The 16,011-nt window shown below is 29.9% G+C and overlaps 4 protein-coding genes across 4 annotated transcripts; all 4 read left to right on the top strand.

Annotated features, from left to right (window-relative positions):
* The first annotated feature begins 126 nt into the window (after positions 1-126).
* LOC105430758 (vesicle-fusing ATPase 1) lies at positions 127-6,490 on the top strand. The gene is made up of 10 exons (XM_089073261.1): positions 127-275; positions 499-587; positions 982-1,206; positions 1,446-2,073; positions 2,177-2,401; positions 2,590-2,889; positions 3,092-3,382; positions 3,469-3,653; positions 3,732-3,890; positions 4,006-6,490. The coding sequence occupies exons 1-10, from the start codon at positions 264-266 to the stop codon at positions 4,121-4,123; spliced, it is 2,232 nt and encodes a 743-aa protein (XP_088929387.1). The 5' UTR covers positions 127-263; the 3' UTR covers positions 4,124-6,490.
* Positions 6,491-8,238: 1,748 nt separating this feature from the next.
* On the top strand, positions 8,239-9,918 carry LOC105430757 (uncharacterized). Its single transcript, XM_025219213.2, has 3 exons — positions 8,239-8,552; positions 8,704-8,882; positions 9,598-9,918. Exons 1-3 carry the CDS (start codon positions 8,393-8,395, stop codon positions 9,739-9,741), a joined length of 483 nt encoding a protein of 160 aa, XP_025074998.2. The 5' UTR covers positions 8,239-8,392; the 3' UTR covers positions 9,742-9,918.
* Positions 9,789-10,917, top strand: LOC148937391 (sepiapterin reductase-like). The gene is made up of 3 exons (XM_011644450.3): positions 9,789-10,023; positions 10,109-10,419; positions 10,504-10,917. The coding sequence occupies exons 1-3, from the start codon at positions 9,789-9,791 to the stop codon at positions 10,744-10,746; spliced, it is 789 nt and encodes a 262-aa protein (XP_011642752.2). The 3' UTR covers positions 10,747-10,917.
* An 802-nt stretch (positions 10,918-11,719) lies between these two features.
* Positions 11,720-13,828, top strand: LOC105430754 (sepiapterin reductase-like). The gene is made up of 4 exons (XM_025219208.2): positions 11,720-11,991; positions 12,523-12,911; positions 12,988-13,298; positions 13,376-13,828. The coding sequence occupies exons 2-4, from the start codon at positions 12,677-12,679 to the stop codon at positions 13,613-13,615; spliced, it is 786 nt and encodes a 261-aa protein (XP_025074993.2). The 5' UTR covers positions 11,720-11,991; positions 12,523-12,676; the 3' UTR covers positions 13,616-13,828.
* Positions 13,829-16,011: the final 2,183 nt, after the last annotated feature.

Here is a 16,011-nt window from a genome sequence, read left to right as displayed (position 1 = left end):
TTTTTAGCGCTGATATAAATTACAACAATTTACAAATTTCAGATCCTCGGAATTATTGTACAGAGAAATAAATTAATTATCTTCGATTTTGAATGTGGCGCAGAGGCGATTGTTCTCTCTCTCTCTCTCTCTCTCTCTCTCTCTCTCTCTTTCTCGCGCATGACCGCAAACGAGCTCTCACCGCATCAATATCAAAGGTGCAGATACGGTTGCGTTGTTGTGTCGTAATAGTACGACCAGAATCTGTTGATTTCCATCATAAGATGTCAAAGATGGTGAGTACTAGTCGTGAAGATAAACGCGGTAGCTTCGACGTCCGAGCGAATGCTTTTCCATTCTTGGTTTCGCGAGTGGAAGAGCGAGGGTCTTCTTGAAAAAGAAAAATAAAGTCTATTCCATTCCGTCCCGCTCCCTCTGCGGATCAAAGCCGCGTCGATACTTCCCTTTGACAAGCCTGTGGTCTTGCATAAAATATGAGGTAATCTTATTTTGTTTCAGCGGATGAAAGCTGTGAGGTGTCCCACTGATGAGCTCAGCCTCTCCAACTGTGCCATCATTAACGCGGATGATTTCCCTGATGATGTCAGGTGAGAATTTATAACTTGATATCCATACGCAATTATCTTATAATATCCATACAATCGCTAAAGCCAATTAATAGGAGATATTTTTCAAATATTTTTATTAATCTAATATAAATTATAAACATTTTGTGTTATATATATTTATATTTTAGGATCAAATGGAATTTAAAAGTAACTATGGCAATGTCGAATTATTGATATGGAAATATAGATTTTAAAATAAAAATTTTTTTCCATTATTTTATTTCATAGTTTTCTTAAAGGAGCCAACTATTTTATTTTAAAATTCCTTGAAAGTTTATGTCTGAATAGAAACCAATCCTATATTATTATATATTTTTAAAGCATGATGCGATAAGAATACTTATTGATACATCTATTTTATTGTTTTTTTCAGGCATATTGAAGTAACTACAGCACCAAATTATCATTTTGTGTTTACTGTAAGAACACATCATGAGATTCCACGTGGCACAGTTGGTTTTAGCTTACCTCAACGAAAATGGGCGACATTGTCTCTTAACCAAGAGATTGAAGTACGACCATACCACTTTGATCCAACTTCCAATACAGAATGTTTATGCAACATTGTTTTGGAAGCTGATTTCCTGCAGAAGAAAACGTATGTTTATTGGAAACACTATGTATACATAAAATTATTAGAATTATCGTGTAGTAAATAAAAGTCTTTTATATAATTAAATAATTAATTAAATTTAGATATGATAAATCTTAATTTTAATATTGCAACTGAATCTTTTATTAGCCTTTTTTTCTTATTTTATATTACATTTATTATTATTATTATTATTATTATTATTATTATTATTATTATTATTATTATTATTATTATTATTTCAGTGTCACTTTGGAGCCATACAATACAGATGAAATGGCCAAGGATTTCTTGCTACAGTTTTCAGGCCAGGCATTCACCGTGGGTCAGCAGCTGGCGTTTCAGTTTAAGGACAAGAAGCTGCTTGGGCTAGTCGTGAAAAGTTTGGAAGCTGCCGACTTGTCAGCAATCAGTTCAGGACAGAGTACAGTGCCTAAGAAGACAAAAATGGGACGTTGTTTGGGTGATACTATAATACAATTCGAGAAAGCAGAAAATTCCAGTCTAAATCTTGTTGGACAAGCTAAGGGGAAGGCTGTTCGGCAGACGATTATCAATCCAGATTGGGACTTCCAGAAGATGGGTATTGGCGGCTTGGATAAAGAATTCAGCGCTATTTTCCGAAGAGCGTTTGCATCCCGTGTTTTTCCAACGGAAATTGTCACACAATTGGGTTGCAAGCATGTAAAAGGAATTCTGCTATATGGGCCACCTGGTACAGGAAAGACCTTGATGGCTCGGCAAATTGGAACGATGTTGAATGCGAGAGAGCCAAAAATTGTAAATGGTCCACAGATTTTGGATAAATATGTTGGCGAAAGTGAGGCTAACGTCAGAAGATTGTTTGCTGAAGCAGAGGAGGAGGAAAAAAGGGTAAGTAATTTGAAATAAATTGTATTAGAAACAACATATATTTACATTAGATTTCTCACATGCAACAGGGGAAAAGTAAAAGAGAAATGTCATATCTTTTTAGCTCGGACCAAACAGTGGACTTCACATAATCATATTTGATGAAATAGATGCCATCTGTAAATCTCGAGGTAGCGTTGCTGGAAACACGGGAGTTCACGATACAGTAGTTAATCAACTTCTTGCAAAGATAGATGGCGTCGAACAATTAAATAACATTCTTGTTATTGGTATGACTAACAGAAGAGACATGATTGATGAGGCCTTGCTAAGACCTGGCAGATTGGAGGTAAATTTAAATTAAATTTGTTTAATAAAATAAATAGTATTTTTTAAATCTAAGCATACATATTTAATATATGCGGCTACAAACAGAATATTGATATTCAATTCGCATTCAGCTTAATTTACCCATATATTAATTTACCCATATAAGCTACTTGTTATTTGATATGTCTTTATTCCATATGTTTAAAGTTACAAATGGAGATTAGCTTGCCAGATGAACATGGACGTTACCAAATCCTCAATATTCATACATCTCGAATGCGAGATTATAAAAAAATAGCGCCCGATGTAGACTTGAAAGAATTGGCCACATTAACTAAGAACTTTAGTGGTGCAGAACTAGAAGGTCTAGTTAGAGCAGCGCAAAGTACTGCTATGAATCGATTAATTAAAGCTTCTAGTAAAGTGGAAGTAGATCCAGCTGCAATGGAGAAACTTATGGTGACTAAAGGTGACTTCTTTCATGCACTCGAACATGATATTAAACCAGTAAGTCACTCAATCAAGACCTAAATTTGTTTATAATATATAATATTGTTTCTAATAAAAATTTTATTTCGTATTTCTAACGGAGCAAAATCCGCTTTTGATTCATATATCACAGTTATATATCTCGTTTTAAATAATTATTAAAATTTATGCACGCAAGACGTGATATCAATTACCATTTGCCAATTACCATATTTTTTAGGCATTTGGTACAAGTGCTGAAACATTGTGTCAATTGTTGACTCGTGGAATTATTAATTGGGGAAGGCCAGTTGCTGAAATTCTTGCTGATGGCAGTTTATGCATTCAACAAGCTCGGGCAACCGAAGGATCTGGACTTGTTTCAGTTCTTTTGGAAGGACCACCGAACAGTGGGAAGACAGCGCTCGCCGCACAAATCGCAAAGAATTCAGATTTTCCATTCGTTAAAGTGTGTACTCCTGAAGATATGGTTGGGTTTATTGAATCCGCAAAGTGTCTTTCTATACGGAAGGTATGATATATTTTATATTATGTAAATTAATTAATTTGCCTACAATTATATTTAATGTGATAGAGAATAATTTTTATTTATTTTAGGTATTCGACGATGCATATCGTTCGCAGCTCAGTTGCATTTTAGTTGATAATATAGAACGTCTACTAGATTATGGCCCAATTGGACCAAGATACTCTAATCTTACATTGCAAGCACTTTTGGTGTTATTAAAGAAATCACCACCACCTGGTCGCAAACTGTTGATTCTATGCACTTCTAGTCGCAAGTAAGAGATAAGGCTTTATTTTTTCTAGATCAAAAAATATAAAAATCATTATATTAATAATATATTTTTTTTTTGCAGACAAGTTTTAGAGGATCTGGAATTACTCTCAGCATTCAATACCATCCTCCATGTGCCTAATTTATCAACCCCTGATCATCTGTTAAATGTGTTGGAAGAAGTTGATCTTTTCACAAAACACGAAATGGTTTCCTTGCATGCAAAGCTTCAAGGAAAACGGTAAGATATTTTGTTAAGACAATATATATGATATTCAAGAAAAAAAGAAAAAACTCTTGTTATAGATATTTTTATTACCTAATGTCAAATATTAAATCCAATTTTATAATTTCAGTATATTCATCGGTATTAAAAAATTACTCTGCCTAATAGACATGGCACGTCAAGTGGAACCAAGTTACAGAGTTGCAAAATTCTTATCGAAACTAGAGGAGGAAGGTGCTTTAGAGTAAGACATATTCCATTTATTGAGCTGCGTTATTTTTAATACAGAAAAAGAAAAAACATGAACGCTTCTAAATGTAAACTTATTTAGCTTGCGCGAGCCGAGACGCAATTTTGATTACCCAAAACGCATTCTCAGATTGTAGTAATTTAAATGTAGAAGTTTAACAGCTTTTATGTATAAGTGAAAGATATAATCAGTGATATCTAGATCTCTGTATTACAATAAGTTTCCGAAACAGGTAGAATGATACCAGCTTGTCTTGTGATGCATATCTGAAAATATATAACTCTATTTTGAAGTACAAGAACTATATTATTACAGGTATATAGGCAAATGTTATCAATTTTGTAATTTGTAGAAATGAATACTATATTTTTATTAACTTTGATATCATTCAATTTAATTTTGATTGACTTTAGCAGATCCTATTTATTTTATAGGTAGTGGCTTAACTGATTTATTAATTGTTTGCTCGTATTTTGAACTAACGCGATTTGTTATAACTTGAATGAATATTCGATTATTACATAATAATGTACAATATATAGTTATGGAAATGTACATGTAAAAAAAATGAAAATATTTGAAATAACATGCAATATTTGATTTTAGCATAAAGATCGTCTGTTGCATTATACCAAGTGCATTTCTCTCTTCCTTATATAACTTACATATTTTGAATATGTAAGAGAATTGGTATAACAGTTACCTTGCAAAAATTTTACAAGTGGTATTTAGATTTATATTAACTGCTGTAGAAATGATTGTATTATCACTATTTAAGAATTTCAAAATGATTCTTTATCTTTTCAAGTTATATAATTATTACATAGCTGAGAAAGAAAATTTTAATAAATACAACATTAGCACAAGATTGCGATAAAAACAGATACGAATAAAGAGAATGAATAATTCTGGATACACTTGCATAGTTGTATATTAACATGATATATATTTATTCCAGCACATATTTTTAAACAATATCTTTAATGTACACACAGATGTGATTCTAGAACAGTGCTTTCTACTCGCAACACTTTCCACTTGATTGAAGAGATATAATACAAAATTGTATCTACTTAAGCAATATTTATATTAGTGTTCAATAATTATGAGCAGATAAAAAATAAAATATTTGACTAAATACGTAATTATTTTAACATGAAAATATATATTTAATTTATAATAAAAGTTAATGACTTCATTTATATTTATGATTATTTTTAAATTATGAAAAAGTAATTTTTTTGCTTTAATTAGCTTTTTATTTTTTTTAAATATTTTAAATGATATTAGGAAGTATTATTTAACATGAATAAAAATATAAAAGAGATTTCGATACAAATATCTTTTTTTCATAAAAGAGAATAAAATAAAAACAAAAATGTCCAATGAAATGTTTTGTTAATAACCTTATATATATATATATATATATATATATATATATGTGTGTGTGTGTGTGTGTGTATATTAAAATTTACATATTAAGGAGCGTTAGGAAACACTGTTTTAGATTGTAGTTGAGAAAGAATTGTTTTTAAGGAAATGACAGATCGACAATTATCCGCGCGTAAGGCAGAATATTAAATAGAAGTGTGGTATTTCACTTTAATTATTGAATAGCAATAAACATAGCTATATGAAAAGAGATATACTTGTTATATTCTCGTATATCATGTATTTATTGTTGAGTGCATCCGCGAATGCACATGTATATTGTACGCAAAGAATAATTGTGCACATGTTGATTCGATGTTTGTCACTATACTTTAGGGGAAGAAGAAATATGATTATAATAGATAGAATATAGTCATAAGAGCAGTCGAATTTTAGTCAATATCTATGTCAATAGTCCTCCACTTCATGTATTCATAGAAGAACATTCCAATCGCGTAAAATATATTTATTCTGTTACAAATAACCGCAAAGGACGACAATGAGAAAGAGGCGTTATACGCATGTATGTTACACACATGTTACATTTTTATTTTTTAGTTACGAATTTTAAAATAGGTCAATGGTAATGCAATTTATATTATAGGATATAAGTTGCTTTAATTATAAATTATAAACGATTATATTACAACGACAATATATAAGTTTATTTATTTTTTTTCATACAGCTGTATTAATAGCATCTGTTACAGCTTGAAGAATTTGTCAAGCCAATTACATGCGTTATATGTGTATATGTGTAAGAAACGAATCATATATATATATATATATATATATATATATATATATTACAGACATAGAGAAACTTTATCTGCAGTATTTCTCATATACTATAATATAACCAATTACTTATCTCTGTATTAATCAATGTGACCTATATCAATACAAGACAGAAATAAAATTATCTATGAATGCAGAGCTTCAATAATGCATGTATCAATAATATCCTGTATAAAAAAAGGGAATTAAATGAGTATATATATGTACTCATTGCTTATATACTTGTGCAATATTCTACATAAATGTTTCTGTAATGAAAAGGTTAGATATAATATGTCTGATAAAAATAAATAGTTATGAACATACATATATTACTCATATCTAGCTTAATGTTTATGCAGCAAATTAAAATAACGTTCCTGTATTAATTGATATATTAATAAGTCATAATTTCCTAAAATGTTAAACGTTTGTGATAATATTCAAATTATAAAATTAATTCAAATTATAAAAAATTATGATATACTGGTTAAAAAAACATTTAACTTACATACATATTTCCTATAATGTTAAATGTAATAACGAATATGAATATGAAACAAAAAATCGTATGAACAGGATTACAAAATATATAATATACAATATACATAATATACAATATATAAAAATTATATAGAATAAAATAGAACATAAGAAATTATTTTATATTCGATATAAATTTAGTTTGTTTAGTTTTGTTTAGAAACAATAATAAATGTAATATAAAATCGACAGAGTTATGCTATTGATTTAATGTTAACATTTAAACTGACATTAATAATAACATAATAACTAAATATCGTTGGGCAATATCGCTTGTGATATCGATATCAAGTGAATCCATTGGAAATGGAAATAAGGTGAGTTTTTTAATTTATGCGATTAATAAATCGCATTATGCGTAAATGCAACTTTGCTCTATAAAAGCAGCATTTGCGCATTATGCGTTTAATCAATCAATGAATTAAAAAAACTCGTCTCTATAATTTAAAGAGTATAAACGTTATCGATTGTGTAAATTTTTCGACCATCGATATAAATATCTGAACAATTGATTTATAATATAATATTAAATTCATGATTATACAGCTGTTTTATATAAGAATATATGGTCATTATACAGTTTAGATAAACTTCAAATATGAATAAAAGGTTCATTCAACGCGTTTTTTGCACGAAACGAAAGAACCTGGCAGAAATAAATGTTGCTCTGCTCTGCAAAGCGAGATTAACATCTCGCTTTGCAGAGCAGAGCGACATTTATTTCTGCCAGGTTCTTTCGTTAAAGTTGACGATTATTCAGATTAAAAAATCTGTCATACCGACGAAATATAGCGATATTTTAAAATAGAAAATTTGTGTTTTTAAAACAGAAAACATATACTTTAAAAATACAAATTATTTTCTTGTATAATTTTTGTTTTTAAAGCAGAGAATTTGTATAATATTTTTAAAACATATATTCTCTGTTTTAAAAATACAAATTCTCTATTTTAAAATATGTCGCTACATTTTGCCGATATGATAGATTTCCTAACCTGGATAATTATCAACCTTAACGATCAATACCTTGCTTCGCAATGCAGAGCAACGTTTATTTTTGCCCAGATTCTTTCGTACAAAATGCATCGAATGAGCCTAATTTTATCCATATTTTAGGTGAAAAAGACTGTATAATTATGGAATATGTATTTAAAATCATATTGCATCATAATGCTATAAAACTGAATTTTTTTTCACAGTCATTATGAGTAGTGAAACTCGGTTGATAACAATAGAAATGCAGTTTCATTCTAAAATATACCATTTCGTAAATATACGTATGTATTATCTAAGAAATATCTGAATAATGATAAATCGTAAAATTAATATTTATTACAACCCAGTTGCTCAGAATTCTAGCAGTCACTAGCAAATTTCCACAAGACTGAGAAGACTGGTTTTCCTTAATAGTATCCTGTCATTGGTATGATTTGGCATAACTGGTTAAAAGGAAAAAAGAAGGAAAAATACATAATGCATGATGCAATGAAATGTTAAGCAAGACAAATAGTCCACAATGAAGACAGATACCAATGATCCTTGGCGCGGAACGCCTGCGGAAATTGTGACCAACGACGACGATAATACGCCGAACGATCGGTTCGAGGATTCTTTCTTGGACGAGGATATCAATCATCGGCGGCTATCCGACTCGGAGCAATATCTGCAAAAATTGTGTAAGTAATCGCCACGCCTCCCGAGGAGATAAATGATTTTTTTAAAATGATCTCTCGAGAGTTTGTTACAACAGGGCGTATCTTTCTGAATTCTTTCTTCTCTTGCAGTCTTTGCAAAATTTTGCTTATAATCCTTTTTTGATAAATATAGATTCCAGATTGAAGGTTCTTCAGGGAGGTACCACGAAAAGGGATCTTGTAACGTCGTTGTCGGTGGCGAAGGAGGATTGCATCGCACGTTTAATTACCTCTGGGAATAATCCCCAGTCTGAGGAAGAAGCTGAATTAGCATCGAATCCTTTGATAAGGCACATAGCTCCACATCTGCAGGTAAACATCTTGATAAGATATAGCATTATAAAGTATTTTATTATATTTGCTGGCAATTAAATCTTTCAAAATGATACAATTATTTTGCAAGGAAGCATCACATCTTATTTGATTCCTTCAATTAGTAATGATTTAAATAAATATATTATCTAGTATATATTATTAGTATATTGGGAGCAAATCGAATGAACTGTTAACAAAATTGGTCAGAGTTTGCTGACACAATTTGATAGAAAATTGTTAGCAGAAAATTTATAATAGACATTTTACAAAATTTACTTTCCACAAATTGCTAAGTTACTGATTATCAAGATATTAGAGGATAACAGTTCTAGCTTTTGGTTTGTAAGCCTGTTAGAAAGTAACATTATTTCATTGGTGGCACAAAACAAATGAAATATATATATATATAAAATATATATAAATTCATATAATGATTATTAGGCACTAAATTCAGCCATGATCAGATAAGCCATTTTTATATTTCCAGTTATTTAGGTCTGGTTATTCCAATATTATCTTAAACAAGACTTCAAATTTTTAATTTATAGTACAAGCAAAAGTGAAAATGCTTTAATTTGCACTAATTTTAATAAGATAAGCGAAAATTAAATTATCTTAGGTATTGCTTTTGCTTTGATACAACAAATTTAAAATTTTAAGTCTCATTTAAAATTAAACTGTCTTCAATGCAATTGAGCCTTTTTGTTTGTAGGCTCTAACGGCCAGTGAGTTAGTTCATCTTTTGAAAGCAGACGTTCTCCAAACAAACACAGAGGTCGAACAGGAAGAAAATATTGTAGAGGATTTACAAAAGATCCAGCCATCAACAAATCATAAAAATATATCAGAACAATAATTAACTTCTATAAATTTGCAATATAAAGTTAATTTAAATTAATAATCATGTCGGTCGAAGCATTGTCTGGCAAAGTTTTTCTATTGATAACTGGTGCAAGCCGTGGTATTGGTCGACAAATTGCGATAACATTTGGTTCGCTCTTAGAGGAAGGCTCTCGTATGCTTTTATTAGCGAGAAATAAAGATGCGTTGCAAGAAGTTGCTAAAAATATTTCTTCCAAAATAAAAGTTTGTACTATTAGTGCAGATTTAAGTAACTCAACTAAAACTGACTTTGAAAGTAAGTTCTTGCTTTCAAGATAGAGCATATTATTAGCCTTCTACGATTGAAAAAATATAACAATTTTATTTTTATAATGTTTTAGGAATTATATCAGAATGTTTGAGTGGAACTCCTTGCAATTCATTCGATCGATTGGTTGTAGTACATAATGTAGGTAGCATGGGCGATATCACTCATAGTACAAACGAGATGCTGGATATCGACACTTGGAGGCAACATTACGATTTGAATTTTTTTGTGCCTGCCGTGTTAAACGCCGTGATCATGAACATATTTGATGATAAAACTATCAAAAAAACCATTATTAATATTACTTCTATATTTGCCATTCAAGCAGCCAAAGGCTATGGTCACTATTGCTCAGTGAAAGCAACACGGGAAATGTTTTTTAAGGTATATATACATTTTTTCTTTTTGTATATTTTATCACATAGGTTTAAAACAAATAAATATGTTTAACGTACCTTTTTTTTATAGGTCTTTGCTCTAGAAAATCCCGATGTTGATGTGTTAAGTTACTCACCAGGACCTGTCGATACGGATATGTTTAAAATGGCATGCGAAAGTAATGTTGATCCCGATACTAAGAAATTCCTTGACAATATAGTAGAAACCAATACTGTACTGACTCCGGAGCAGACTGTTAATCGCCTTGTGCAAGTTTTAAAAGAACACAAATACAAATCGGCTGATCATGTGGATTATTATGATGAAATGTGAAGCATAACGAGATACGAAGACAAGAAATAAAGAAAATGAACATAAAGAAAACAAAACATGAAGAAAAATGTATTCTTTTATATTAATTAAAATAAGTTTATTCTGTATTCTTAAAGATGTAATATAATAATTCATAAAATATAAAAAAGCGAATAAATTCCTTATAAATCATTTATTAATTTACAATTATTTAAAGCTTTTTTATAAATATATGCATGCGTATGCGTGTACACACTCACGCACACACACGTGTGTGTGCGTGCGTGCGTGCGTGCGTGCGTGCGTGCGTGCGTGCGTGCGTGCGTGCGTGCGTGCGTGCGTGCGTGCGTGCGTGCGTGCGTGCGTGTGTGTGTGTGTGTGTGTGTGTGTGTGTGTGTGTGTGTGTGTATATGTATATTGTAGAACAAACTAAAATAATTCCTTTATAATTATGTGTTATTTAAATATTATGGTGTTTAAATATTATACACTAGCATAATATTTAGTTTGTAAAATCACAGGTTGTAAAATTTATAATTTATAAAATTACAGAATCACATGTACTACAATATCTTTACCTATATTAATCACACAGATTCTATTTTTTTACTTTTCTCTATAAAAATTTTTTAAAATAACAATATCGCTTTGAGAATTCTTTCCTGATGAAAATATTGACAATTATTCGACTCTGAGTAATATATAAAAGTTGTATAAGTCGCCCATAATGTTTCTCAAAAGGATAAAAATGATTTTTTTATCTCTTGAGTTTAATAGAATGTCTTTTCTATTTAATAGGATTTAATAGGATTTGTCTTTCTGGATTTTTTCTTCTCTTGTAGTCTTTATAAGATTCTGTTTCTACAGTTTCTAAATTTTTTCTAATAAATACCCGACGTAACGAACATCAACTAACAGTAGATAACAATGTTATTATTATTATTTTCCATCTAGCAATGTAAATGCAATATAACAGATACATTATATAACAGTTACGTTGTTGAGTGGAAAACTCACTCCACTGTTTAATGATGTTCCGTTATTATTAACTAATGTTTACTATAGATTTTAGATAGAAGGTTGTTCAGAGAGATAAAAGATGTCGCGAAAAAAGATCTCGTAGCGTTACTGTCAGTGGAGAAAGAGGATTGCATTACACATTCAACCTTCGGGAATAATTCCCAGTTTGAGGAAGAAGCTGAATTGGCATCGAATTCTTCGATACGGCACACAGCTCCACTTTTGCAGGTGAATTCTCATAACAAGGTACATTATTGTTATAAAGTATTTTTATATGGCAACTAAATCTTTCAAAACAATAAGCGATAAAGTTATTTTGCAAGGAAGATACACATCTTATGTTTGATTTCTCCAACTAGTAATTATTTAAACAAATTACCTACGATACGTATATTGGTAACAAATTTGATAAATAAGTTGACGAGATAGAGTTTATTGATAGGATTGGACAGAAAACTGACAACAGGAAATCAACAAATACTTTCCAAAATTTAATCTTGATGAATTTTTAGATTATTATTGATTATTAAAATTTTAAAAGGCAGTAAGTCTGTTCTAGTTTTGGTTAACTACATTGGTTAACTACATTGTAAGTTTATTAGAAAGTAGCAGCACATTGGTGACACAAATAAAACCTGTTGAATATGTATAAATTCAAATGATTATTCAGTCATTATAAGTCAGTCCTGTACATTTATACAATTTGAGTTATTTTTTTAATTAATGTTTTTGTTTTTTATTCAAGTGGTACCGAATCACATTATCTTTTGAAAGCAGACATTTTTCAGGCAATCAAAGTGATAAACCAAGAAATAATACAAAGGACTTGCAAAAGATTAAGTCATCAACAGAACAATATATGACAACACAAAAATATATCGGAACAATAATTAGCTTCCATAAATTTGCAACATAAAGTTAATTTATAATCATGTCGACCGAAGCGTTTTCTGGCAAAGTTTTTTTACTGATAACCGGAGCAAGCCGTGGTATCGGTCGGCAAATTGCGATAACATTTGGTTCGCTCTTAGAGGAAGGTTCTCGTATGCTTTTATTAGCGAGAGATAAAAATGCGTTGGAAGAAGTTGCTAAACTTATCCCTCCCAAAATAAAAGTTTGTACCATTAATGCAGATTTGTGTAAAGCAACTAAAACCGACTTTGAAAGTAAGTACTCGTTTTCAAAATCACAGCTCATGAACATGATTGAAAAAACAATTATTTTATTTTCTTGATGTTCTAGGATTCATATCGGAATGTTTGTGCGGTACTCCTTGCAATGCATTCGATCAATTGATTGTAATGCATAATGTAGGGTCGCTAGGTAATATCACTCATACTACGAACAAGATGCTAGATATCGACACTTGGAGACAACATTACGATCTGAATTTGTTCATACCTGCCATATTAAATGCGGTGATCATGAACATATTTGATGATAAAACTATCAAGAAGACAATTATTAACATTACTTCTTTATTTGGTATTCAAGCAATAAAAGGCTTTGCTTACTATTGCACTGTAAAAGCAGCACGGGAAATGTATTTTAAGGTACATTTAAATACATCTTCTTGTCGACATAAACTCGAAACAGATATATATTTTAATTATTCAATGTTTCTTTACAGGTGTTTGCTCTAGAAAATCCCAATGTTAATATGTTAAGTTACTCACCAGGACCCGTCGACACAAATATGTTTAATTTCTTATGCGAATTTGCTGTTGATCCCGAAACTAAGAAGAGATTCTTAGATGAAAAGCAAAAAATTATGTTGACTCCAGAGCAAACTGTCAATCGTCTTGTACACATTTTGGAAAAACATAAATATAAATCGGGTGATCGTATAAGTTATTATGATAATATGTGAAGGAGAAATAACGAGATTACGAAGATAAGAAACAAAGAAAATGAAATAAAATATGAAAAAAATGTATTATTATTTTACCTTAAAAATTTTGTTTTATATATATAGAGACGTAATATAATAATTCATGAAATATAAAGAAGCGAATAATTTCCTTACAAATTATTTATTAAATTTATAAAAAACTTCGACTCTAAATATATAGTGCATGCAAAAGTTGTATGTAAGTCATTACATTTCCCAAGAAGATAAAAATGAAAGTTACAGTTTGAGAATTTAATAGGATGTGTCTTTCTAGATTCTTTTTTTTTACATTTTTTGTAAGATTCTGTTTCTACAGTTGTTAAATTTTTTCCTATAAACCCCCCAGAGTACATCGACATTAAAGCATCAATACTATTATTTCTCACTCAACAATGTAAATATAGTACACGTACGTTATGTAATAATCATGTTGTTGAATGGGGAATTATAAAATTGACATTACAATACCGTTAGGTGGTGTGTATTATAGATTCCAAATTGATGATTCTTCAGAGTAGCACGAAAAAGGATCTCATAACGTCACTGTCAGTAGCGAAAGAGGATTGTGACGCACATTGAATTACCTCTGGAAATGACCCCGAGTCTAAGGAAGAAATTGAGTTGTATCCTCTGATATAGCAGTCCCACATATGCAGATGAACGTCTTGATAATAAGATATAGCGATTATACAATATTTTACTATATTTCCTGGCAACTAAATTTTTCAAAATAATAAGCGGTAAAACTATTTCGCAAAAAAGAAATATATCTCATTTGATCCAATAGCTGTAATGATCTAAATAAATTATCCACGTATATTGATAGCAAATATGATAAATAAATTGGCGTTAGAGTTTGCTGATAGAATTGAACAAAAAACTGACAGCAGAAAATTAACAAATACTTTGCAAAATTTATTTTAAATAGATTTTTAGATTACTAATTATCAAGATTTTAAAAGGAAATAATTCTAACTTTGGCCAACTACATTGTGTCTATATATAGAAAAAAAATGGAACTTATTAGTGACATAAATAAACCTACTGAATATGTTTAAATTCAAATAATAATTATTCAGAATAATTATTATTCTATCTTATATTTTTATTAATTCTGAATAATAATTATTCAATTATTAGATCTTCAATCTTGTACATGAGTACATTCTGTGTTATTTATAATTACTATTTGCTTTTTGTTCAAGCTTCAACGGCACTGAATCAGTTTATTTTTTGAAAGCAGACGTTCTTCCCACAGTGATCAGATAGGAAGGAAATATTATAGAGGATTTACAAAAGAGCTATCAACAGAGCACAATAGTATATTAGAACAATAATTAGATTCCAAATTTGTAACATAAAGTTAATTTATAATCATGTTGGTCGAAATGTTATGTGGTAAAGTTTTTCTACTGATAACCGGTGCAAGCCATGGTATCGGTCAACAAATTGCAATAACATTTGGTTCGCTCTTAGAAAAAGGCTCGCGTATGCTATTATTAGCGAGAGATAAAGATGTTAAAAGAAGTCGCCAAAAATATTCCTTCTAAAATAAAAGGTTGTATTATTAGTGCAGATTTGAGTAAAACAACTAAAACCGACTTTGAAAGTTCTTGTTTTCAAGATTAAACGTCGGCTCCTATAGACGCGACATAAAACAACAATTTTTTTTTCATGATATTCTAGAATTCATATCGGAATGTTTATGCGGAACTCCTTGCAATGCATTCGATCGATTGATCGTAATGTAGGTATAATGTAGGTGAGTAATATCACTCTTACTACGAACAAGATGCTAGATATCGACACTTGGAGACAACATTATGATCTGAATTTGTTCATACCTGTCATATTAAACGCGGTGATCATGAATAAATTTGATGATAAAACTATCAAAAAGATGATCATTAATGTAACTTCTTTATTCAACCAATCAAAGGCTGTGCTTACTACTGTTCACCTGGTGAAGGTGGTACGGGAAATGTACTTTAAGGTATAATAAATAATAAGGTATAATAAAATATATCTTTTTATTCACACAAACTCAAAACTGATATATATATATATATATTTTAAAAGTATGTTTATTCTATATTTTTAAGAAATAATATAATAATTCGTGCAATATGAAAAAATAATTTCCATATAAAGCATTTAGTTATTAATTTACTGTTTATTTAAAGCATTTTTATGAGTATAATCAAAGTTTATAATATGTAAATAGAAATTATTATAAAGAAATTGTATTTTATATTCTAAAATCACAGATTACAGAATTATATCTATTACAATATTACGATATTCTATTTTAATTTCATATAAATTCCATTTTATATTTTCCTCTATGAAAAATTTCCTACAATTACATAATGTCA

The sequence above is a fragment of the Pogonomyrmex barbatus genome, unplaced genomic scaffold (genome assembly GCF_055798465.1).
Source record: "Pogonomyrmex barbatus isolate J1 unplaced genomic scaffold, ASM5579846v1 scaffold14, whole genome shotgun sequence".
Classification (NCBI taxonomy): Eukaryota; Metazoa; Arthropoda; class Insecta; order Hymenoptera; family Formicidae; genus Pogonomyrmex; species Pogonomyrmex barbatus.
This window is presented reverse-complemented; position numbering and strand designations above follow the sequence as displayed.